Source organism: Prosopis cineraria, unplaced genomic scaffold (assembly GCF_029017545.1).
Source record: "Prosopis cineraria cultivar Desert tree isolate PC_DT_omini unplaced genomic scaffold, ASM2901754v1 PC5, whole genome shotgun sequence".
In the NCBI taxonomy this organism is placed as follows: domain Eukaryota; kingdom Viridiplantae; phylum Streptophyta; class Magnoliopsida; order Fabales; family Fabaceae; genus Prosopis; species Prosopis cineraria.
The window spans coordinates 5,224,402-5,249,338 of record NW_026555336.1 but is presented as its reverse complement, the minus strand read 5'-3'; the positions used below and the strand labels follow the sequence as shown (position 1 = coordinate 5,249,338).

General features: G+C 32.9%; 3 protein-coding genes across 5 annotated transcripts; all 3 read left to right on the top strand.

Moving 5' to 3' along the window:
• Positions 1-486: 486 nt before the first annotated feature.
• Positions 487-3,275, top strand: LOC129310546 (plant intracellular Ras-group-related LRR protein 5-like). The gene is made up of 3 exons (XM_054952412.1): positions 487-1,129; positions 1,688-2,604; positions 2,875-3,275. The coding sequence occupies exons 1-3, from the start codon at positions 592-594 to the stop codon at positions 3,004-3,006; spliced, it is 1,587 nt and encodes a 528-aa protein (XP_054808387.1). The 5' UTR covers positions 487-591; the 3' UTR covers positions 3,007-3,275.
• Positions 3,276-11,717: 8,442 nt separating this feature from the next.
• On the top strand, positions 11,718-14,424 carry LOC129310576 (eyes absent homolog). Of its 2 annotated transcripts, none has more exons than XM_054952462.1 (6): positions 11,718-11,863; positions 12,215-12,608; positions 12,695-12,862; positions 13,402-13,495; positions 13,582-13,776; positions 13,875-14,424. In XM_054952462.1, the coding sequence occupies exons 2-6, from the start codon at positions 12,363-12,365 to the stop codon at positions 14,132-14,134; spliced, it is 963 nt and encodes a 320-aa protein (XP_054808437.1). In that variant the 5' UTR covers positions 11,718-11,863; positions 12,215-12,362; the 3' UTR covers positions 14,135-14,424. The 2 variants fall into 2 exon arrangements, with proteins under 2 accessions (XP_054808437.1, XP_054808438.1); XM_054952463.1 differs by having other exon boundaries at positions 11,729-11,863; positions 12,202-12,608.
• A 3,448-nt stretch (positions 14,425-17,872) lies between these two features.
• On the top strand, positions 17,873-20,576 carry LOC129310602 (protein LOL1). Of its 2 annotated transcripts, none has more exons than XM_054952492.1 (6): positions 17,873-18,115; positions 18,210-18,351; positions 18,890-19,009; positions 19,249-19,362; positions 19,491-19,600; positions 20,337-20,576. In XM_054952492.1, exons 2-6 carry the CDS (start codon positions 18,291-18,293, stop codon positions 20,373-20,375), a joined length of 444 nt encoding a protein of 147 aa, XP_054808467.1. In that variant the 5' UTR covers positions 17,873-18,115; positions 18,210-18,290; the 3' UTR covers positions 20,376-20,576. The 2 variants fall into 2 exon arrangements, with proteins under 2 accessions (XP_054808467.1, XP_054808468.1); XM_054952493.1 differs by having other exon boundaries at positions 17,878-18,035.
• Positions 20,577-24,937: the final 4,361 nt, after the last annotated feature.

Here is a 24,937-nt window from a genome sequence, read left to right as displayed (position 1 = left end):
TCAATTTGTATAATTTATGACTGATCTTTTAAAATTTATAGATCAATTGACTTATTTATTATATATAACTTATTTTTCAAAATTTTTAACGTAAAAATATTTTTGATCTATTAAGTGTGATTTTATAAGTGGATAATTTAAAATATAAAAAATTTTGATTCATCTAAAACTAGAATTATATAAAAATTTTAATTTAAAAAGGTAGTTATTACTTATTAGAATACATAAAAGCCACATTTATATATTAAAATTAATATTTTTTTCTGGACGAATTTTCAGTATTTAGAAAAATGTATAATTTGGAGACATAAGCTTGTTATCTTTTAATTATTTACACATATATAAATATATAAATTAATATAAAAACATAGGTACGTTAAAAAACAGTGGCGATAGTCTCTAGATTTTAGATTTTACTATTTTACTTTTTACATTGATATATTTGATCATACAATGTGAACACCGATGATGATGATTCCAATTCGCTGCCTTGTGCAGAGAAGCCAGAACACTGGGTATCGTATAAAACCACCCCTTATTTCACCCCTTTGCTTCATCCTCCATCTTGCTTGAGGGTTGGCTGAGAAAACCATGCCCATGGCCATGGCGCCTACGAAGGACCCACCATCACCGGCCTTTCTTGCCACTGTTGCTGAGCTTACGAGAATTTACAGATCGCTTCCCCCTCGACCTTCGATTGAAGAAGTCCAAGCTGCCAATTCTGCAATTGAAACTGTCAATAGCGAGGAGAATATGAAACTCCAAGAAATCTCAATGCAGCAAGTCCCTGACGGTGTTCCTGAGCAGCTTTTCTCTGTGTTACAAGAGTTGAAGAAGACTGTGGTCTTGTTCCAGGGCCTTGAACAGAGGAGAGAAGCTCTCCATCTTCTTCAACAAGAGAAGATGTTTCAGACCCTTGGTGATCTTATCCAGAGGGCTTCTCAATTCGTTTCCGGGGATGCTCCGGAACCGGAACGGCCCAATTTAGCCGAAGCAGCGGGGAAAATCGAGACAGATGTTGGTATCGGTGATGACAGTCTAGTGAAGGGAAAGGAAGACGGAGACAAACCGGAGAAAATTAACCTCATCGTTGCAGAAAGATCCTCCGCGAAGACGTCTTTCTCTGCTGGTTAGCTCGAATATCTCTCTGACTCTTGCGATTTTTTTCAAAGAATAATCCGCTAGCATAATTAACATGGATTGTGTTTGTTTTGTAGTTCCTGTGCGTATTTTATACCCGGATTATATCCTGAAGTTGGAAAATTGAACGCCAAATCCATCATGGTTTTGTGTGATTATGCTGTTAAGGTTTTTTCTCTGTCTTCAAAACAAAATGTTTCGTTACAATTATAGAGGTTTTGTTTTGGCCTGAATATAGAGGTTCATTAAAACAGTTCATTGTCTCTCTATATGAATATAGATACCACAATTACTGATGTTAAATACCTTTATTATCTCTTATTTGGCCTGTAGTTTTTGGAATTGACATGGTCAACCATGTAAGCTAGAAAAGACAACGGTATTTGATATGAATGGTGTTTATGATAATTTTGAAACAGTCATTCTTCGGAGCGATTTTATCTTCCTACGGTAGTGCACAGTGGCTTCTGTAACTTGCAAATATTGTCTTAGGCCAATCAATTCACTCAACTAAATGTGTATCCTTTGATCTGAGAGTATTTTGCAGATGATGGAAACGCCCAGAAATTAAGTCTCATGAAATTGGCCACAGTTATCGAAAATTGTGCTAACAATGGAGTGGCAATCCTTGAGCTAAGAGGGAAACTTGAGGACCGGATGGAATGGTTGCCTGTTTCAATTGGGAAACTGTCTCATGTATGTGAGATGGACCTATCTGAGAACAGCATCATGGCTCTTCCTTCCACCTTTGGGGGTCTCAAGGCCCTAACAAAGCTCGATCTTCACGCCAACCAGCTTATAAACCTTCCACACTCTTTTGGAGAATTGATAAACCTCACTTATCTTGACCTTCACGCCAATAGATTGAGATCACTGCCAGCTTCTTTTGAGAAGTTGGAGAATCTCATTGATCTTGACCTGAGTTCAAATGAGTTCTCACAATTACCAGATTTGATTGGGAATTTAAGAAGCTTGAGAAGGTTAAATGTTGAGACAAATGAACTCGAGGAGCTACCTTATACAATTGGAAAATGTTCATCACTGGCAGAGCTGAGGCTAGATTTTAATCAGCTCAAAGCACTTCCTGAGGCAATTGGCAATATTGAGTGCTTAGAGATTTTAACTCTGCACTATAACAGAATTAAAAAGTTGCCTACTACAATGGGGAACTTGTGCAGACTGAAGGAACTTGATGCTAGCTTTAATGAACTGGAATTTGTGCCAGAGATCTTATGTTTTGCTGTTAGTCTGAAGAAATTAAATGTGTCGAATAACTTTGCAGACCTAAGAGCCTTGCCAAAATCAATTGGGAATCTTGAAATGCTTGAGGAGTTGGATATAAGTGATGATCAAATAAGAGCATTACCAGAGTCTTTCAGGTTCTTGTCCAAATTGAGAGTTTTTCGTGCTGAACAGACTCCTCTTGAATTGCCGCCCAGAGAAGTTGTCAAATTGGGTGCTCAGGTAGGGAAAAATTTACGGAGAAAATACATTTTATCCCATAAACACTGAGCACTAAATAGTTGTTTTGGGAGGGTTAGGGAGTGGATTTAATATTTTAAAGTTGAAGAAGTGCTTAGTTTTGCTCTAAACTAGATTTTATATGCCACTTTTTGTAACAAATTTAACTACTGAGAGGTAAAATATAATTTTCCTGGGTAGCATTGGAACTTTTTCCTGTTCTCATTTCTCTACAGAATTGATCTAAACTTCACTCTCTTTTTTATTCTCCAGGAAGTTGTGCGGTACATGGCTGATTTTGTAGCCAAGAGGGATGCGAAATTTGTGGTACTGACGAAGAAGAAGAAGAGGGGATTTTGGTTCTGGTTTTGCTCAATATTCTGCCCCCAACAGAGAAGATTTTGAATGAAACCATGTCATTAAGCTCTCTCATCACATTACATTTTGCCCTCCATGTAATTTGGAAAGCCTTTCCGGAAGGAAATGTTCAATACTTGTGGACTTTGCTTTGTTGTCTTGCGAGTGTTTTATATAATAAGACTGTAAATTTCTGGTGTGACTGTCAGTCTGTCTGTTGAAAATCAGATGGACGTAAACAACCACTGTCATTGTAATACCAGGAACATCATCCTGGTCATGCTCTGTATAAAATGGTTGTCTTTATTTGTGATTCATTCCCTTTAGAGTGGGTTTTAGTGTACGTGTTCTGGCTTTTCTTTTGTGACGTTTTACTGGACTTGTGCAATCATTGTGAAATCTGGTTGTTCGAAGGTAAATTTTACAAGAGGATGACAAATGAATAAATCTAAAGTCAGAGTCACTTCAAGTAATGTAACTTTTTGCTCAGTTCATGTTAAATAATTACTTTTGAATATCAGATGTGGTATTACAAGATGTTCTGAATTACGCGTGAAAACTTCCACATTTCGAGTTGATATGTCTGTAGCTTTATTATGTTTGTTATTATCAAATTATTTGCTCATTTTTTTTAAAAAAATTATCCTAACTTAACCCATTTTATAATAAATAAAAAAAAAAGGGGGGAAGGCACACCTCCATGTATATACACACCTATGTCAATATTAAATATGAACTCATGACCTCTTTCAAACAAGGAACATGGATGTGCTCCAAAGATAGCTTGTCCTTAACAAATTACTTGATCATATGATTATTTGCATGCTTTGTTAAATTCTTGCATGTGAATGATGCAAGATGAATCATAAATTGATGAGATTCCTAAATAATTTACTAATAGAAGTGTTTAAGTGGCTCATCTACTCTAAATTTGATTCCTAATTCTCTTTTTGTTCTCATAAAACAAATATTTTAACATAATAGATTAGGAGTAAAGGTGTTCAAAATCAATCCAAAACAATTATACTAAACCAAATTGAACTAACCAATATAAACTAATCAAAACTGATTATAAAAAAGATTTGGTTTAATTTTTCTTTTAGCAAAACCAATTGATTTGATTTGGTTTAGGCTTTTGTCTCTTAAAACTTGAACCGAATCAAACGAAGCTTTATTATATCTATTTCATATATTTTTATAAATTTGTCTTAAAAAATTTCTCTTTCCCAAATTTAGTTATCTATAAATCACCCTTGTTAAAAATATGTTGTAATTAATTAAATGTTGCTTATGATTATTTTTTAATTTATAATCAAGTGTTTATAGGGTAACATATTAATTTTTAATAGTTAGATGTATTAAACAAACAAACAACAACAATAACAACAAGCCTTTATCCCACTAGGTGGGGTCGGCTACATGGATTGCAAGACGCCATTATGCTCTATCATTTATTAAGCTTTTAGAAATATTATTAATTAAGAGATCACGTTCAACAACTTCCAAGAGTGTTCTCTTAGGCCTTCCTCTACCTCTCTTAATCGGACTCAAAGTTATATGTTCCACTCTTCTCACTGGTGCCTCCCTTGGTCTTCTTTGTACATGCCCAAACCATCTCAACCGATTTTCTACCATTTTTTCCTCAATAGGTGCCACCCTCACTTTTTCACGTATGTGCTCATTTCGAATTTTATCTTTACGTGTATGTCCGCACATCCATCGTAACATTCTCATCTCTGCTACTCCAACTTTATGCTCTTGCTGTCCCGTTAGAGCCCAGCATTCACTACTATATAACATTGCCGGTCTGATAGCAGTACGATAAAACTTTCCTTTAAGTTTATTAGGCACCTTACGGTCGCAAATAACTCCTTTAGCTTTTCTCCAATTAAACCACCCAGCTTGAATTCTATGTGAAATATCTCCACTGATTTCGCCATCATTTTGAATAATGGCTCCCAAATATCTAAACTTTTCCACTTGAGGTATAATTTGATCTTCCAATTTCACTTCCAAATTATTTTCGAATAGTCCTTTACCAAATTTATAATATAAATATTCCGTCTTACTTCTACTCAGACGAAAACCTTTCAACTCCAATGTCCTCCTCCATAACTCAAGTTTGCAATTAACCTCTTCTCTTGTCTCTGCTATAAGAACTATATCATCCGCGAAGAGCATACATTTCGGGATTTCCTCTTGAATATGTTCCGTCAAAACATTTAAAATCAAGTTGAACAAATAAGGACTCAGAGATGATCCCTGATGTAGTCCAATCTTTATAGGAAAATCCTTTGTTTGACCACTAGGCGTTCTTATACTAGTTTTTACCCCCTCATACATATCTTGTATGGCTTTAATATAAGCAATCCGTACTCCCTTTTTTTCCAACGCTTTCCAAAGCACTTCTCTTGGTATACGGTCATAAGCTTTTTCCAAATCAATAAAAACCATGTGTAGATCTTTATCTTTACAACGATACTTTTCCATTAATCCCCTTAGTAGATAAATTGCCTCTGTAGTTGATCTACCTGGCATAAAACCAAATTGATTCTCAGAAATACTTGTCTCCAATCTCAACCTGTGCTCAATTACTTTCTCCCACAATTTCATTGTGTGGCTCATGAGTTTAATCCCTCTATAGTTAGTACAATTCTAAATATCTCCTTTATTTTTATAAATAGGAATTAATGTACTTCTCCTCCACTCATCAGGCATTTTCTTGGATCGTAAAATCACATTAAATAACTTAGTTAACCATCTCACCCCTTCTTCACCTAAACATTTCCACGCTTCGATAGATATACAATCAGGTCCGTTAGCTCTACCATTTGCCATTTTCTTAAGAGCTTCCTTTACCTCCTTATCACGTATTTTTCGATAGAATGACAAATTTTGTTCTCCTTCACCAGTTACTAAATCCTCCAAGTTACTAGATGAATCCTCTCCATCATTGAAAAGTTTAGAAAAATAAGTCTCCCATCTATTTTTAATTTCATCATCTGTAACTAAAATTCTTCCCTCTTCATCCTTAATACACCTTACCTGTTCTAGATCTCTTGATTTTCTTTCCCTACTCTTGGCAATCTTATAAATATTTTGCTCTCCTTCCTTCGTCTCAAGGTTCTTATAAAATTCTTCAAAAGCTTTAGAACGAGCTTCACCCACAGCTCTCTTAGTTTCCTTCTTAGCCATACGGTACCTCTCCCAATTTTCCTCATTGTTACACAAATGTATGGCTTTAAAACAGTTCTTCTTATACTTGATTTTGTCCTGTACACTATTATTCCACCACCAAGACTCCTTATCTCTCGGACCAGAACCTTTTGATTCTCCCAAAACTACTTTTGCAACCTCCCGTATCTTTTTAGCCATATCCTCCCATATGATGTTAGCACTTCCCTGAGAATCCCAAATTCCTTTATCTAAAAGATTTCGTTTGAAAATATCTTGCTTCTCACCTTTTAATTGCCACCACCTAATCTTTAGTGTTACTACTTGTCGACGTTTTTGGATTTTACTCATAATACACACATCAAGGACTAGGACCCTATGTTGTGTCGTTACAGCATCTCCAGGGATCACCTTACAATTTTTACAAAGTTTTCTATCTGTGTTCCTAACCAAAAGAAAATCAATCTGCGACCTTGAGGCTCCACTTTTGTAAGTGATGAGATGCTCATCTCTCTTTTTGAAACAAGTGTTGGCAATCTTAAAATCATACGCCAATGAGAAATCAAGAAGAGTTTGCCCTTTATTATTTTGCTCTCCAAAACCAAAACCACCATGCACCCTCGCATACTGACCAGCTTCCCTCCCGACATGCCCATTAAAGTCTCCTCCAATAAAAATCTTTTCACTCTGTGGTATATGTCGAATCAACCCCTCCAGATCCTCCCAAAATAATTCCTTAAGACTGGCTTCTGTCCCGACTTGCGGCGCATAAGCGCTAACAATATTAACAGTCTCACGTCCAATTATCATTTTTAAAGAAATAATTCTGTCTCCAATTCTGCTAACTTCTACAACGTTCTTCTTCCACTCATTATCTATAATGATGCCTACTCCATTGCGTGCACTTACTTTTCCTGTATACCAAAGTTTGAAACCTTAAATATCCTTAGCTCCTTCTCCACGCCATTTTGTTTCTTGCAAGCAAAGGATATTGATTTTTCTTTGAATCATAACCCGTACAACCTCTACAGATTTACAATTTAATGTCCCAACATTCCAAGTACCAAATCTAATTTTGCTCTTATGGACTAACTTCTTTAGCCGCGTGCGTCCAGAATGACGCGGTAGCCCTTGCTCATTTAACACTACATCCGGGCGCCGATGCAGCGGCTCTAACTCACTTATCACTGTACTCGAGCCATGCAGCGCGTTACTTACGGGCAACGACCTAGCATTAACATTATAACGTCTATTGTCCATGTAGTTAGATGTATTAAACAATTGTTAAAAAAAAATATTCTTTTGTTTTGAAGAGATTTTTTTCCATTGAAAATATTAATTAATAGTTAAAAATTATTTGTTAAAATGCGTACATACATACATACATATATATATATATATATATATTGATTATAAAAATATCTAAAAATACTCAATCTTAATTTAAATCCAAACCAAACTGTTCAAAAATTGAATAAAATCGTTTGAAAAAAAAAATAAATGGGTTTTAAATTTTGATGATGTATTCGGTTTGGTTTTTCCTCCGAACTAAACCAAACCGCATCTATAAACACCTTTACTTAGGAGCCTAACAAATTGAAGAGTTGTTAATTTTGTTATCATCTGCGGCCGCATAATTCCTTCTTATCCCATTTGGATAGAGCCATGAGAGAATTAATGAAGTCTGGTCAACAAACAACAAAAAATTAGTGATATTTTTCTGCCATAACAAAAAAAGAGTGATATTAAGTACAGCAATAAGGGTTGACTAGAATTAAAAAAAAATGGTTTATTAAATTTAAAACGATGGGCTTAAAACCGGAGCAACTCTTTATTAGGGGCGTTCAGATTTTCTCTGTTTCTACCTAGAAAATATCATTCAACATAAACTATAACCTTTTAAATTAATTATCAAATGAATAACTTTTTATTATATGAAGATTAAAATATATTTTTAATACTTTAACTTTACGTATAGTTTTATTTTAATCATTTAATTTTATATTGCTTTTTAATTTTGTAACCTCAACACTGTTAATTTCCTCAATAACAAAAAAATTCCTACATTCAGATTTTAAATGTTAAAAAAAAACTCAAACAATAACCTATTCAATTTATTTTTTAAAATAATAATAATTGACATAAAAATAAATATTTAAAATTAAATGTGTAAGAGTTAGAGAATTGAAAAAAATACTTTAATGGTGAAAGAGAGTAGCTTGTGTTTTGTTCTTTAGATTTCTGTAACTTCTGTTTATTTTAATGGCAATCCAGTATTATTAAAAAAATACTTTATAAAATTAAGAGATCAAATTTAAACCTTATATAAAATTAAATAATAAAAGTATATTTTAACCTCATTTAAATTGCTATGAATGATTAATTAAATTAAATTAAATTTATAATAAAAGTAGCATCCCCCATGTTGCATGTTGGACTTATATTTAATTTTTCCCCCATTTGTTACGTTTTTGTGGTCACCATTGTTAACAAGATTAAGTGGCATTTTTATTCCTCAACTATACTTTGATAAGTGCTCAATATCCTAACCTACTTGTTGTAGTATATTTGCCCATAATGTTAAATGCTCCAACATTAACTGTTAAAAATGCTATCTAATATTTAAGTTTGCTTGAAATTGTCGCATGTCATATCAAATGGATAAAAGTTAAAGTATATTTTTTCTCTTAAACTATTTTCTAAAAAGTACTCAGTGTTTTAAATTAATTTTGTTGTAGCAATTTTGCTCCTAAAATAATTAAAGCATGGAAAAAATGTACTTTAAATTGGATTCATTTTGTATAAATAAGTGGCATTTTCAGTCAAATTAAGTCGCAATTAGCATTTTAATGGTCAACATTAGGATGTTTAATGTCAAGGATAAATATGCTATATTTTAATTATTTCAGAGATGAAATTGCTGCGATAAATAGTTTAAAATACTGAATGCTCATAGAAAAATAATTCAAAAATAAAAATATACCTTCATCCTCTTTAATAAAATAAAGTATTATTATTATTATTATTTTTCATGCTCCATGTCTGCATCGACATGTTTGTTTAAAGTCCTAAACTATGACATCGCCTTCAAAGTCGTCTTACAAAATTTGAAACTTAATACCAATTTTTTATTTGACATTTGATTGATGTCGTTACTTCCACATTAATGTTTTGCTTAATTTCTCTTGATTTTTATTGAACTGTTGAATTTCTTGAGACAATGACATTGCAATATTAAAATATAAGACACATTTTCTTACACTAAATTTGAAGCAAGTTGCATCACATATTTTCTATAAAACGGATTTCTTTTTGTCTTTTTCTGTCATCTAAACCTCATTTCAAATTTATATGACGTTTTATCCAAGAATTACATATCTTTTTCAATAAAATTGACTTTATTGCCTATCAATTAGACGGATAGTAAAATATATATAGTGTTAGAAAGTTTAATAATGTATATAAAATTTGTGGCAAAAAAAAAAGTATATAAAATTTAAAAGGATAACATAATCGATAGAGACCAATAATATCTTATTTTTGTGCTACGTTGGAATCTTTCTTTTAAATTGTTTGATTTTATTGTGATCCAAATCCAATTAAGGAGTATTCAAAATTTTCATATTTCTAAAGTCATAACTAATTAGCTTACTTACGGAAAAAGCTAAGTAATATTTAATGCTTTTGATCCATAAAAAAATTCTGGCCAAATCAATTCCCAAAATAGATTAAGAAAGTCTTGAGCCGTACTATGATCGTCCCCCCAACCTTTGGCTAGAAAATATAATATAGTGAGAATAATATTTAAGGACCTCTCAAACAAATTCATCACTATAATGGCCCATTAGTTTTTTTATTAAATATTATCTTGTAAAAATATATATGTGTATATTATTATTAAAAGCTGAACTTTAACTTATATTTGTTGTTTATATTTTTTTAAAAAATTTAACAAGTTAAGGTTCAGCTTTTAACAACGATATATATTTGTTTTTATAATATAATATTTCATATAAAATTAATGCACCCTTATTGCGATAAATTCTCTTAAGAATGTCTTAAATGTTATTCTTCCTATAATATATTAATAAATAAGGATATATTACATCAAACTAAGAAATAATCCTATCATTCTCCCTCTAATAAACTCCAAGTAAATGCATAAGAAAGAAAAGCAAATTGGGATGTTGAGATAAATTTTTGAAAGTACACTTTTATCATTTTAAAACTAACAATAATAATACTGTCTATACAAAAATGAGTTTATTTGGTTAGTCTAATTAATAAAGATTTAACACATAACATACAAGATCGGTGATAGAACTATGTTTTGGTGAGGGTGTGTAAATGTATTCCTTACTTTTTTTTTTTAAAAAAAAAGAGTAAGGTCTATAAATTTTGCAATTTTATACCTTTTACTTTTGATAATTTGCTTCATTTGAACTAAATAAAAAATATTTGGGCTGAAAAACTTATTAGTTATGTTTTAATGATCAATATGGGATATGAATAACATATTTACATAAAAACCATATTAACATGTTTAATATAATTTTTAAAAAGATAAATGATGATCAATATAATAATATTATTACAATTTTGATCCTAGAGTAATTTTTTTAATTGGATTAAATAAGAATTTGACCTCCTTGTCCAATGTTCTCCCTCAAATCATGAAAATAGTACACTGTAGCCCTTATTAAAGCTATTCACATGGCTTGAAAGTCCAATCAACCTGGCCATACTGAAAGCATTTGGGTATCAAGCTAAAGTCAAACCCTTCCCTACCCAACCTGTTCCAAACATGCCAATTTTTTAAAATATTTTTATGAATAATATTTATTCTATAGTATTATTTTTTGTTGAAAATTATTACGAACTATATTATCTTTATGACTTTTTAGATAATTCTTATGATTACATTTTTTTAATCTCTTGCAAAATTTAAAAATTAATTTTTACTTAATATTATGTAAAAATATTTGATTGTAGTTGTTGATTATATGTAATTTTAAAAAAATTACTTTGAATCTAATATTAAATTTATAAAAAATATATTTTAAATGATAATAGTTGTATTTTTTTATAAAGAAAAACTCTTTATATATTGAGTCAATCGAGCCAAACTCAGCCAAACACTTGGGTATTGAGCTAGTTTAAACTGCACATCGAATAAAGCATTGGGCAAGGGTGATGCTTACCCTAGCCTATGTGTAGTTTAGCCCCTATCATTATTAAAAGTTAACTTTAAATGTTAGTTAGTTAGAAAAGAATCTCAAAAATTAAAGAAAATGACCAAAGTATTTTTTTATTATTTTATATAATTTTTTAGGTCATTGCTTGGTGAGCCATTGAACCCTATTCACCTAAATTTTATTACAATAAAATAAATAAATTTATTTATTTAAGATTATCTTTAGGGTCAAATATGACATAATAGATCTTGGATTTGGATCATACAAATTACAAAAAAAAAAAAGAGAAAATTATGAAGGCCCAGTTGTTTAGTTGGGCCTAAACCAGAAAAAAATTTCCAAGTCTCTCTCTTTTTTTATTTGAATTTCCAAGTCTTCGTGGAGGCCGTTTGATTTGGGAATGAAAACCCCAGATTTCTTACTGCTTTTCATTTCACTTCCAGTCTTACACTCTCTCAAATCTCAACGCTTTTCCTGACCTGAAATCATCTACTCGTTTGTTTCGCAGCTCCTTGGTCCTTGCTTTCAAATCCTGGGTACCGCAGTTTTTGTTTGTTGCCAGTTTGTCTGAGCATTTTTTGATTTCTTATTCGGTTTTATGCACATCGAAACATTTGTGTCAGTGATTTATGGAATTGTTGCTTTTGAAATCAAGTTTTGATTGTTTAGCTCAAATTTTATTTTTGATTTTCTTGATGTGGCCTCCCTGTGTATATAGAGACCCGATGAATTGGACAACTGTTTGAATAACCATTACACAAGCCAATGAATAAGGATGTTTTGGCAATTCCGTCTGGATTAATTAATTTCTGCTTCGTAGTGTTTTAATGCACAATTTCTAAGCTAAAAAGTCACATGGAGAAAGTGCTAACAGCATGTAATGATAGGGAGTCACTTGCGGTTGATGGACCCTTTTATGTTGACGGGGATTTCGACGTGAATTTTGGAGGTTTAAGGGTGTTGTGAAACATGCTCTTTTTCTGCCAAGCAAGCTATTGATAAGAATCTGCATTCTAGAGCTCAAACTGGACTGGAATGGCTGAGAACTCCAGAAGACCTGATGAGGAGTTGAAAGTGCTTGGCAAAAACACCATCAATCAAAATTTGGATGTGTACATATGGGATATGGACGAGACCCTTATACTGCTGAACTCCTTGCTGAAGGAGTCCTATGCAGAGGCTTTTAATGGCTTGAAGGATGTCCAGAAGGGTGTGGAGATTGGGAGGATGTGGGAAAAGCTCATCCTGCAATTGTGTGATGATTATTTCTTCTATGAGCAAGTAAAGTTTGGCATTTATGTGGAGATTTGTGTCACTTGTTTTATTTCTGGAATATTCATATTTTGATATGGATCTTTTTCGTGCAGATTGAAAGTTACAATAAGCCATTTCTTGATATTTTGAGCGAATATGATGAAGGAAGGGACCTCTCTGATTATGACTTCAACCAAGATGGTTTGGGTCCTCCCGTTGATGAAGACAACAAAAGAAAACTTGCATATAGGCATCGAGTTATAGCCCAAAAGTACATATTGGTAAAAATGAAGTATAGCTTATGTTATATGCCCCTTTCTATGAGTTCACTTTTATGCCTATGCGGTTTATGGTGCAATGTTGATCCTTCTGTCATGTAAATTTAAAATTATTCACTTATGGATAACAAGCTTAGTGTTGTAAATGAGTGCTTGGCCTTGTGATGAACTGACCGAGGATCCATCACGAAGGTAAACGAAGATGCTTCATTAGAAAGTGGCTACTGCAAATGATTGTAAATTTAACTTTTGAAATCCCATGTCAGCAAATTGATAGTTATAATTGATGATAATCAACTTTTCGACAAAATTAATTCTTGTAATATAGAATTAGACTACCTTTTCAAAATCTCCTCACAAGCATGGGTGCATCAAATGGAGATAGTAATGTTAATGACTGAGTTGATGCACTTGATGGAGCAAGATTATTTTAACTTAGAATAAGGTTGTAACCAAAACAAGCTGTACTTTACTATTTTTGCAAGCTCATTCATCACTAGTATGATCTAGCATGAAACGTAGCCTCCTCATTCTTGTTTCAGGGTTTAAAGCATCTCTTAGACCAAGAGACAGCTAAACTTTGGGATCAGTTATATGAGACAACTGATGCATATACTGATAGCTGGCTTTCCTCAGGTAGTTCTGACTCTTGACAATTTATTGATGTTAATAGTGTCATATGACTTGTTTTATTCATATCTGCCATCTTTAAATTACTGTAGCACGGGCATTTCTGGAGGAGTGTTTGGGTGAAAATAAGGATGCAGATTCCTCTGTTGCGCTTCCTGAGACCAGTGCTGAGTCAACCAAAGTGACACGCCAGCGTGTTAATGTTTTAGTGACATCTGGATCGCTGATACCCACCCTTGTAAAATGCATGCTCTTTCGTATTGACAGTCTGATAACACATGAAAATAGTGAGTCCAATTCTCTATGGTTTGACTTCCATGTTACAGAATGGGCTTTTCATGCCAAACATGATTACAATTCTTAATTACATACCATTATATTACAGTTTATAGCTCATGGGACGTAGGGAAAGTTCAGTGCTTCCGATGGATCAAAGAGCGTTTTGACCATCCCAATGTACGTTTTTGTGTAATTGGAGATGGTTGGGAAGAGTGTGAGGCGGCAAAAATCATGAGATGGCCATTTGTCAAAATTGACCCGCGGCCAGGCACACCATACAGGTTCCCTGGGCTCACCTTGAGAACAGTGAGCCACTACTTTTCTGTGGTGTATGGAAGTCTTAATAATGAGAACGATGAAGAATAGCGCTCAATCTTCTTGATGTCATCATCCCCCTTCCTAGGATTCCAATCTGTACAGAAAGTTCTGGCCTTCAGGTTTCAGCATATGTGTGAATCACAGCCGTTAGATGGTTGCCACAACTTAGGTAATTGGCATTGAGGAGATTAAGGGGAACTACTTTTCTTACAATTTTTAGATTGTAACTTGTAGATATGAATGTGAGTTGTGGATCATCCGTCACTCCTAATAATGCATGTATGATGTACCTTGTAAAGGCACTCGTTTGTCCCTTCTGATATTGACGGTTTGGTGCATATTCGGAGAGCCACAAGACACATACCCTACGGCCCTTTGCCACACTATCCTCCAAACCGAGATTTGGAAATGGAATAGTTTTCAGGCTAGGCAAATCAACCACATAACTTGAATAAATTTGAACCGTTGAATGGCAATGTTCCGAGGAATCATTTACCAGGTGGATCAATGATTTCAATATTTATTCAATTAGTTCAAGTTTCTGATAGTCGATTCAGTCTCAAGGTAACAGCAACTAATTTTTCTAATATATGCTAAGATTTCTTTTTACCTATTTAAGGCATTGAGTGGATTGATTTGATTTTAAGGATAAGATCAAGATGATTCATTCGATATGGATGAGATTGAGGCTAAGTATCTGAATGAGCAAACCTATCAATTGGAGAAATTCTTGTATGAATTCGGTACATTATGTAATCATGTTCTCTCCAATCAATACTAGTTATGTCAAATGATTATAAATATAAATTAAGTACATAAAAATAGAGAAAAAACCAAAAAAATTAAAGCAGTAATTTTTAAAATATAAAAGTAATTTTCAAAAATAAATTTATTAAAAATAAAGATAAATAAAATTTTATTTGATTGAATTGATATAATTTTATTGAATAAAATATAAATCACATGGTACATGAACAGCGCAAGAATCTCTCACCTAATTTTTGATTTGATTAATTGTTAAATCTGTAAGCATTAATTACTAAGGTAAGGATATGGTTCCAATTTGTCAACAAAATGGGCATTTTCAGTATCATCTTCGGCCTTGCATTGCTGACATTGACTTTGCATCCTGTTCTTTTTTTTTTTTTTTTTCTTTTGTCAATATCTGATACAAATACACTCGCTGCAGTTTTTCTTTTCCTCATTTATTGCTAGTATCTAACTTTGATCTGTTTATTCAAGCTATTAGAATAAGTAGGAAAAAAATTTAAGCCCAACCCGATTAGGTACAAGCTTGATCTAAATATTTAAATAAAAATTATTTTTTTAAAAATATATAAAATATAATAAATATTAATTAATTTTTTAATTTTTAGGTCATGATATACTAAAATATCATATGTTTGAGTACATTACTATAAATATTTTTTTAAAAAAATAAAAATATTTATATTGTAATATTTTTATTATTTTTAATCTATAAAATATTTCAAAATAATATTTAAAATATGTTTTAATATTTATTTTTAGATTTTAAGACTCACATATTTTCTTAAAAAAAGTTGAGTCTTACACATTGTTTAAATATCCAAAAAATATATTTTATAATTTTTTATAAAATTAACTAATTAACTTTAAAGGAAAAATTAAATTAAAAATAATTTTAAAAATAAAATTTGGGCAATCAAGTCTAGTTTGGTCATTTGTGCTTTTCAAGAGGTCAGGGTTTATTTGAATTGGGCTTATTCGAGTCCGAATAAACTGGGCCCACCTAAATTCCTGACTGATCAACATAACATTATTAATATGATTCTTTCTCCAGTTCTAACTTATTAAAGGTTAAATAATGCCAACATAAAATCCCAACATTCAATACTTTTTCTCCTAATTAAATTGCTATGTATATAAGGATTAGATTTGAACTTCCAACTACTTGTTTAAGTAACTAGATTCTGTATTACTCATGTCAATTTTAATTAGTCTGAGATTCAACACTAATATGCCTTAAAAACTCAAGTTTCCCATATCCTTTTTCTATTGTAAATGGATACCCCTTATAAGTCTTATTTCTAGGATACATTTGATCACCGATATAGTCTTGGTTTATTTCTACATCTATATAAAAATTTTCATGATCAAATGGATTCAGTTGCAGAAAATCTAAAATTGCAGACTGAATAAGTGGAAAATGGCTTGAAATTTCAGATTTAATCTTCGTTAAATATAGTGTAACTGAGTATCAATGACATTTAAGAATGCAACAAATGCATAGAGTTCCGTTGCTGCCATATTTCTCTTAGCTGTAAAACACATTTAACCAGAAAAGAAACCCAACATATATGCAACACTGTAATCATCTCATGATAGATGTGACATGGAAATTCATTATCCTAACAAAAATCAAGAAAAAAATGCAAAAAATTCTGGAAGAATTATGTCTAGCATATTTTGAGAGATAAAAGACAAAAGAGAAGAGAGATTCGAAGGAGGAAACGTGCACAATCACACTGGGGGATGAGTCCCTTGCTTGCTCTTGGAATAAATATATATAATTTTTTTCTGTGCCCTCTTTTTTTCCCCTTCAAAGGGATCAGGGGGTTAGAACGCGGAGAAAATCCAATAAAAGTACACAGCTTTGTTGGGACCCTGATCTTGCATGCATTAAGCTTATCTGTGGACCTTGTTTTCAGTTCTTTGTATCATAATGTTTCTCCATTCACAAAAGTTGCAGGTGCTATTCTACCCATACCTCATGAGGACTTTTCTTAGTGGTTTCCTGTCCTTGGATCTTCTCAAATCTTAACTTTCCATTCTTTCGCCTTCTTTGTCTTCTCCCTTATTTTTATATTCTTCTCTATTCTGGGTCTCAAATTTCCCCTTTTTAATTTCTCCATCACAATAATATTCAGATACAGATTCTTTGTGCAACTATTGTATAGGTAATTTTTGTCTCGGTAAATTTGGAGACAGGCTTATGTGTTGTCATTGCAGAATTTATATATACCCAGATAAGGAAAAAGCAAAACTTTTCACGGACATCATCAGAAGCCTAACATGGCTCTGACTCACCAACTACAGCAATCACCTCATCTTTGTCCAATTATCACGTCATTTAATCCGTGAGAAATAATCCTCAGACCAACTAATTACATGTTCCTTGTTGAGGGAGATGTGATTGTTACTTCAGCTGGGAAAAACTTGATTGCAGCATGTTGTTTCAATGGAATCATGTTCTGGGAGGAATTTGTATAAACAATTAATAATAATAATAATAATGTGATGCTCTAAAAGCACAAAGACAAAAAATGGTGGACCACAAGCTTAAATGCTCACTCAGGCTTTGAAGTGGATTCAACATCCACAGCACACAGAATGGTGAGAAGAGTTTTGCAGACGGCCCTGATTGACCTGTAGAAGCAACGTGGCTCATTCTATACCATCAACCTCCGTGAGAGAAAAAGGAGTGTAGCCAGTTTGCATCACTCACGTGCATGCACTGAATTGTGCTCCTATGGTAAAGCGAGAGAGAGAAAGAAAGGAGGGGGGGGGAGGACCCAGGATTGCTTGGTGGGGTTGATCTTGATATGCCACCAACAGAAATGGTAGTTAATCACTCAGATATATAGTGGGAAAGCAAGCATTGAAAGTTTCTAAAAAACTTAAGTAACACAAAATGAAGGTGAAAAAAAAAGGACGGTCCTTTTACAATTCAACTTTTCTAACTCTATTTCTTTCCTATGCTCACTTATATCCTCTCTTTCATTTTTTTTCCTCCTTCTCCTCCTTTCCTCTCTCTCTCTCCTCAAACTTCTTCTACAGAAGCAAGCTGCTAAGGGCACGTGTTTGCCTCACTTCCTCCATTGTTCAACTAAATTTCATTTCTTGTGGAAAAGGGCCTTAATGCTTTTCTGGTTCTGGGATTCTTGTGGCTTTCTGAAGAGAAATTTGTGTAATCTGACTCTACTATTCTGTTATACAGGCTGTCGTTTTACTTTGTTTCTGGGTGATAATTGGCATCAATGGCAAATTGTATTGTCTTTTCATGCCTTTTAATTCCATCGACATGTGTATTACTTTCCTCCCTTTTATTTTTGAATCTTTACATTCTTTCTTCTTGTTCCAGGAATTGTGAAAATGGGACAGAGAGTTTTGTTCTCTGTGTAGACATTGGAAGAGAAAGAAATAATCTTTTTGAGAGATTATAATGCCAGTTCCACTTGCCCCTTACCCTACGCCTCCAGCTCCATATACGCCTCCAGCTAATGGTATCTTGCTTTCTCTGCTTTCTTTACTCATTCATGTCGGTCCTCTTCTGTGTTTGGTTGCTAAGAAAGTAGCCTAGAAATCTTATCTCCTAGGAACTTTGTTGTGATGGTTGAAGGGAGATTTGAACTCTATAGCTTATTACATTTTGGAAATTCCCATGTCCTTTTGTACTATTAGTAGCCAGTGTAGATAAGAGAACAAGTAATCAGATAAGATGAATATAAGATTGAAGGGAGTACATAAAAGCTGCTTTCCACTAGCCAGCGGAAGAATGGGTGGCTTAAACATGAAGGTGTGTTTGATAAAATTCGTCAGTGACTCTGATTTGTATTGAATATGCGGATTTGACATATCTGATGATACGTCTTTAGATAAAGTTATCTAAGCAAGTCGAGTTTCTCCCTTGGTCTCGATGCTAGAATTCTTGTTGCTATATTATCAAATGTGAAACGGAAAAAAGATTTTGTTTCTGGTTATTGGGGTCATTTATTTGACCGTGAAACTTACAAAGGATTTGTGAAAACCTGGATTTGCAAGGAGCTACACAGCAGAGTCAGCTTGTGTGTTGTGGGTGTAGAAACCTTCTGCTCTATCCAGTTGGAGCAACATCTGTGTGCTGTGCAGTTTGCAATGCAGTCACTGCAGTGCCACCTCCTGGTATACTTTTATTTCCTCTCTCTTGGTCTCTATGATGTCTCATCAACAGGTCATTTGAGCTTAATTTTCTGCATGTATCACAATCCACAAACCCTTTTGGTGAACGGTATATATAAAGAGTTAATTGTTCATAAAACACAATATCACAGTAAAATTTATATAACCGACTTCATCTAGTGTAGTAGTGTAGTAAGGCTGCTTCTTGTTATCATAATCTAGAAACATTTTTATGTGGTCAGGTACAGAAATGGCCCAGTTGGTTTGTGGAGCCTGCCACACCTTACTGATGTACATACGTGGGGCGACAAGCGTGCAATGCTCTTGCTGTCACACCGTGAATCTAGCTCTGGAAGGTATTCAACTATTTAAGATTGTACCTCTGTAAAAAATGACATTTGAATCCAGGCACGTCTTGAGTGAGCTACTGTATATGATCTGAATCACTACTTGTGGGTAAGCATCAATTGTGGATTTGTGACAGCAAATCAGGTGGCACATGTCAATTGTGGCAACTGTAGAATGCTACTGATGTACCAATACGGAGCAAGATCAGTTAAATGTGCAGTCTGCAATTTTGTAACATCAGTTGGGGTCAGTACAATCTCCTTATTATTCTATTCTTAAATCAGCATATTTATATCATAAATTTCCCTCGTTTGCTTTTAACACTACAGAATATATGCCTGTTAATCAATAGTAATAACTATAAATATCTGTTTTCTAAGTGGCTCAATACTTCATATCAATCAGTGTCAACATAAATATAAATTTTACAGAAGCTGTACTATTCACAAGTTATAAACAGTACAGTTCATTTTTCAGTGCATAGGAAAACTTGTCTAGTTTTGCAATAAATGATGTAAAACATGCTTTGGCACTTGTGATACTTGGAACAAAAGTTCTATTTATAAAAGAGTTTTCTTTTTTTTTTCTTTTTTGTATGGCTATTTAATTGGGTTAAATTCAAGTGTTGTCAGGCCTAATTGAGGATAACTCTCCCAAAAGCATTTTACATTGAGTCGAATGAGGGTTCATAGCTAAGAACCATTTGATTTAGTGGCGTAAACCTTTCCCCTTGATGCAAGGGGTTCCATGTTCAATCCCCCATGTGGTCCAAAAAGGGAGGGGATTAAAAACATTTAGGTGAATTTGTCTAAGTTGGATAGGTGTTGTGTGCTGCGTACTGGGTGGGTGAGTGATGCATGTGTGTGGGACCTTTTTTCCTATGCGGAAGGGCTTTAGATTAAGAAAAAGGATTGTTACTGGTTTCTTGAATTCCTTTTCTTATGCATGAATTTGTTTACATTGATATTACTGAATGATACAGGTCTCAGCAAGCACAATTGAGCAGAAGTTCAGCAGCTAAATCTTGACAATAACAAAGTCATAAGAGAATCTACCGCTCTTAATTAGTAATGGGTGGATATCAGAAGGCACATGATTATTTTCTTCTTCTTCTTCATCATGTATAGAGTTATTTTCCTGTCCATCTTGTCAAATAATTTTGGTAACTTGGTGTATGAATAACTATTTATGATAAGATTCTTGATTCTGTGTGCTTTGAAAATCTACTTTTTTAGATAGTTGTTGCCAACTTTTTTGAAAAGAATCACCACAACTTGATTTCTATTCTGTCTTTTGAATCAGAATAAGTCAAAGTATCACCATCAAAAGTTTAACCAATCAAAACACGGCACCAGATGGATTAATTATCCAGGATATATATAGCAACTGGGTCAGTTCAAATGAAGATTTTAGAAATCGATTGAGGTGAGATTATTCAACAGAGTGATTATTATTCCACAGTTTTTGTAATGGCTGATTTTGACCAGCATGGCTTTTTTCATGAGTCTTCTAGACACACCGACAGGTCACGAGATAAACACTATAAACCTTATCAAAATCCAGCCTGAGCTTTTGTTTGGGTTGACCAACTTGCCCATGCTGTACTGTTCTGATCTTAACCTCCAAATTGGTTTCTCAATATTTCCCCCCCAATTTGTTGGACTAATCCAGACGATTATGTAGTATATAATTTTACACCAAGCCGTATTATTTGTATTTGAAAAAAAAAATATTTGTGAAGATACTTTTGAAGTAGATGTTGGTGCTCCAAACTTGCATTCAACACCCAATTTTTACTGATATCTCCATTTTCTTTTTCTTCTTCTTTTTATTTTTTTCAGTGTAACGTAAGAAAAATATGTCTAGCTTTATTGTAATTGATTTGTATATGCATGAGGTGCTGATCACAATCTGGACCATCCAAATTGAATTTGAATAGACTAGATTTAATTTAATTTTAATTTTTTTTAATTCATAGATGCAGAATTAAAATAAGATTATCTTTTACTTGTCATTTTATCCTTAAAAAAAATAAATTTATCATTTAAAAAATTAAATATTAAAAATTTTAGATTTAGACCACCCAAATTAAATTTAAATAGTCCAAATTTTATCACAACAATGAGCATTGAATGGAAATTTATGGATGTTACGCTCATGTCAACATAATAAAGGGATTATATTGAATGAAAAAAAAAAATGAAAAGCTAATATGTTGAAGGAAGGATCAAATTGATAATTTTGCAACTTTGTAAAGATCAAATTGCCATCTATGAACTTCTAAAGAAAGGAAGGAAGGTTAACCGGGGGCATATCTTTTATTGAATCACGTAAACAAAAGCAACTTTTTTGGTTGTTAAAAATACAAATCACGTCATTTTCAGGCTCTTGTTCTTCCCCATCCACTGGGTTTGGAGGCAGCAAAAATCAACCACAGTGAAAATGATCTGATATGGACATCTCTTCTTAATTATCACTGATCTTGTCTTCCCCAGAGAATATCTGTGTTCCCATCGTTTATTACCATCATTTAATAAACGTCTCCTTCAACTGATAATTACTCTTTTGTGATTATATGGCGTGCCTCACTGTATGCAAGATACTCAAATCTTGGTAACCAACACTGACTTCATTCTCATACATTTTTTCTTTTTTTCCTTTTGCTTTTTAATACAAAGGCTAAGCTTAACGGCTTAAAAAAGCCTGCAAGGCGAGACTGAACCCTGCGACCTAGGAGGCCATGAAAAAATTTTGTGCAAGGGGGTGATAAATCAGGTCATGTTATAGTGCAAAAAAATTGCTGCACCTATTGGATTGAAAGTGAAAATTCTTCACATCTCAATTATTGAAAGCTTGATACGCAAGCCAATCAATGTATTTATTTGTTTTTTTTTTAAATATATGATCAAAAGTGATTTTTCAATCTTTAATTTTTGTAATAATTTTGCGAGGGGGTAGTTTTTAGAAAACTCATGTTAGGCGAATATGAAAACGTTAAATTAGTTAAAGTAAATATTAACTTTATCAAACTTATCATTCTAATAAATTTTGATACCTTTAAGAATACTCATGAGTTTTACTTCAATGCTAGAGTGCAAGAGGAGGAATTTGGTGCCACTGGGCCACAGCACCATTGGTAGTAGGCTTCACTTGGGGTTTATCAGCGGGGGCTTGTTGAAGTAAGAGAGGCATCAAGTTCCTTCTTGGTGGTGCATGTAGATATCTGTGTGGGACCCATTTCATGGTGTGGGAGTAGGGGGGTCAATTTTAGTGAATTTGATCGTCTTGTTGTGGAAATTGGGGAAGAGGACCACGAGGGTTATATGCCTGTGCCTGAGGCTGTGCAATCAAAATCATGGACCCCAAATTCAATCCAAGAGAGATTGATTTCCTTTTCCAACATGAAAAGATGAAATCATGTTTGTCAAGCTGGCACACCAAATTTCCTCACACTCATAATTCTGTTCCCATGCTGCTCTGCCTTTGCATTTTGGAATACAAAAGCCTAGAGATAAACTCAGATGCAAATCAACCAGAATCTGCAAGTGACTGTTGTTGAAGTCATAACTCATGACAACTCTGCATTGAATGATGCTCCATACCATGTGTGCATGTGTACTAGGCCCAAGTATTTGAGATAAACGAGGTCAGTCCTTGGTCAAATAAAATAGGGAAAATTTTGGGGGGGGGGGGGGGGGAAACAAGGCCCATTAAACAAAGTAATTAGAAAAAGGGCTTAACTTGCATAACATGAAAGAAAAAATGTAAAATTGTAGAAGATAAAATGCAGACTGTGGAAGAAAATTGTAGATTTTGGTTTGATCCTTGCTTATTTTGTCCTCTTCCACAATTTTCCCAAGAAAAAATGTAGCCTATAAAAATAGCGAGTCTTGTCTAGATCATATGAGTAGGCCCAAATTAACGTTGCTTTCTTTGAGATAAAAAATATAAACTGAGAATAAAACTTAAAAATGTCAAATTCTGTCATTATGACGTCATTGTGACAACATTGAAGGCATTTCAGCTTCCATCCAAGTTATGCGATAGCAACGCAAAACAATGTTTTTGGTTTCTGTTTGAAAAAATAACTTAATTGAAATGAAAGTAGAATTTCAATGAAGATTCTTGAATCTTATTTATTAAAATTTAAAGTTTTTAAACTTTTAAAATTTCACTATAACTTAGAATACTAATTTGATATTAAATTTTTGAAGAAAATTATAAAATTATCTCTCATTTAAATTAATATTAGGAATACCCTAATTCATTTATTCATTTACTTATGAAATGCTATTAATTGCCCTACTTCATTTGTTTATTTTCCTGAAATAAAATCAAGTGAAAGTTTAGTAATACACAAGTGAAGTAAGCAATGGATAATACTTCGTAAGTAAATAAACAACATACATGATAGGAATCAATAAATTATTTTAAGATGATTTACACCTCAAATGAAAACAATTTAAGTAGGGCAATGAACAAGTGAATAGGGGGTGGAACTATGCTGGGCTAAGCTAGGCTTTAAATAAATAGATCTAAGTTTACGTGGTAAGTCAAAGGTTTGAGCTTGACTTAAAGCCTGTATAAGGTTTTTTTCATGACTGAAGCCTAAACTTACTTAAAGTCTGGCCTGATCTGAAAGCCTGTTGAAAAGCCTGCTTAAAAGTTGGCTTTTCAAATAGACTTACATAAGAAGCTTTAAAAGTCTTGCAAGTTTTAGGATTATTAAAGCATACATATATACAACTTGATTTACCAACTAAAATACATAATAAGTAAGAGGACTTATCAACTATAATACAATACAAAAATATAGTAACAACATTGAAATCAATACATGCATAAGTCGAATCTAATTGAAAACATAACTAAGAAATTGAAAAAAAAAGAACATATTGATTAAAAATCAAATGATGAAACTAGTATATCATAAATATTCACCACACAAAAGATAATAAAAAAGAATATAAGCAAGGAAGAACTGTCTAGTTTTTTTGAGTTTGATACAAAAGAACAAAAAGAGATTGAAAAAAGGGGATGGGGTTGATTATATCTAAATTTCTAAATTAAATATTATATATAGGTAATATATTATATAATATATATATATATATATATAAAATAAATAGGCTAGCTTATAAGTCTAATAGTGTAAGCATTGTAAAAATAGGTATAGCCTATTTAGGTAAATAAACCTAATCAAAGTCAAAATTTGACCTGGCTTATTTAGTAAATAGGCTTGGCCTGGCTTGAAGTAGACCAACCTATAAACCCAATGCTTGGTCTATTTCCACCCCGACAAGTGAAATAGGTAAGTTATTATATTAATTTAAATGAGAAATAATTTTATTATTTTTTTATAAATTTAATATTAAATCAGTATCTTAAATTATAGTAAAATTTAAAAAATTTAAAGTATTTAAATTTAAATAAATAAGATCCAAAGATCTTTATTGAAATTCTCCCGTAAATAAACAAACAGAGATGAAATTGAACAGCAGATTTACGCCAGATTATAAGCAGAACAACAAACGCTTGATAGATACGTGTTCAGTGGATATCTATCTATCCACCAACATATAG

Coding starts and splice junctions, on each gene's coding strand:
- LOC129310546 (XM_054952412.1), top strand. CDS start 592: ATGCCCATGGCCATGGCGCCTACGAAGGACCCACCATCACCGGCCTTT. Junction 1,130..1,687: donor GAAGACGTCTTTCTCTGCTG/GTTAGCTCGAAT, acceptor AGTATTTTGCAG/ATGATGGAAACGCCCAGAAA. Junction 2,605..2,874: donor TTGTCAAATTGGGTGCTCAG/GTAGGGAAAAAT, acceptor TTTATTCTCCAG/GAAGTTGTGCGGTACATGGC.
- LOC129310576 (XM_054952462.1), top strand. CDS start 12,363: ATGGCTGAGAACTCCAGAAGACCTGATGAGGAGTTGAAAGTGCTTGGC. Junction 12,609..12,694: donor ATTATTTCTTCTATGAGCAA/GTAAAGTTTGGC, acceptor TTTTTCGTGCAG/ATTGAAAGTTACAATAAGCC. Junction 13,777..13,874: donor TCTGATAACACATGAAAATA/GTGAGTCCAATT, acceptor ATTATATTACAG/TTTATAGCTCATGGGACGTA.
- LOC129310602 (XM_054952492.1), top strand. CDS start 18,291: ATGCCAGTTCCACTTGCCCCTTACCCTACGCCTCCAGCTCCATATACG. Junction 18,352..18,889: donor ATATACGCCTCCAGCTAATG/GTATCTTGCTTT, acceptor TGGATTTGCAAG/GAGCTACACAGCAGAGTCAG. Junction 19,601..20,336: donor ATTTTGTAACATCAGTTGGG/GTCAGTACAATC, acceptor TGAATGATACAG/GTCTCAGCAAGCACAATTGA.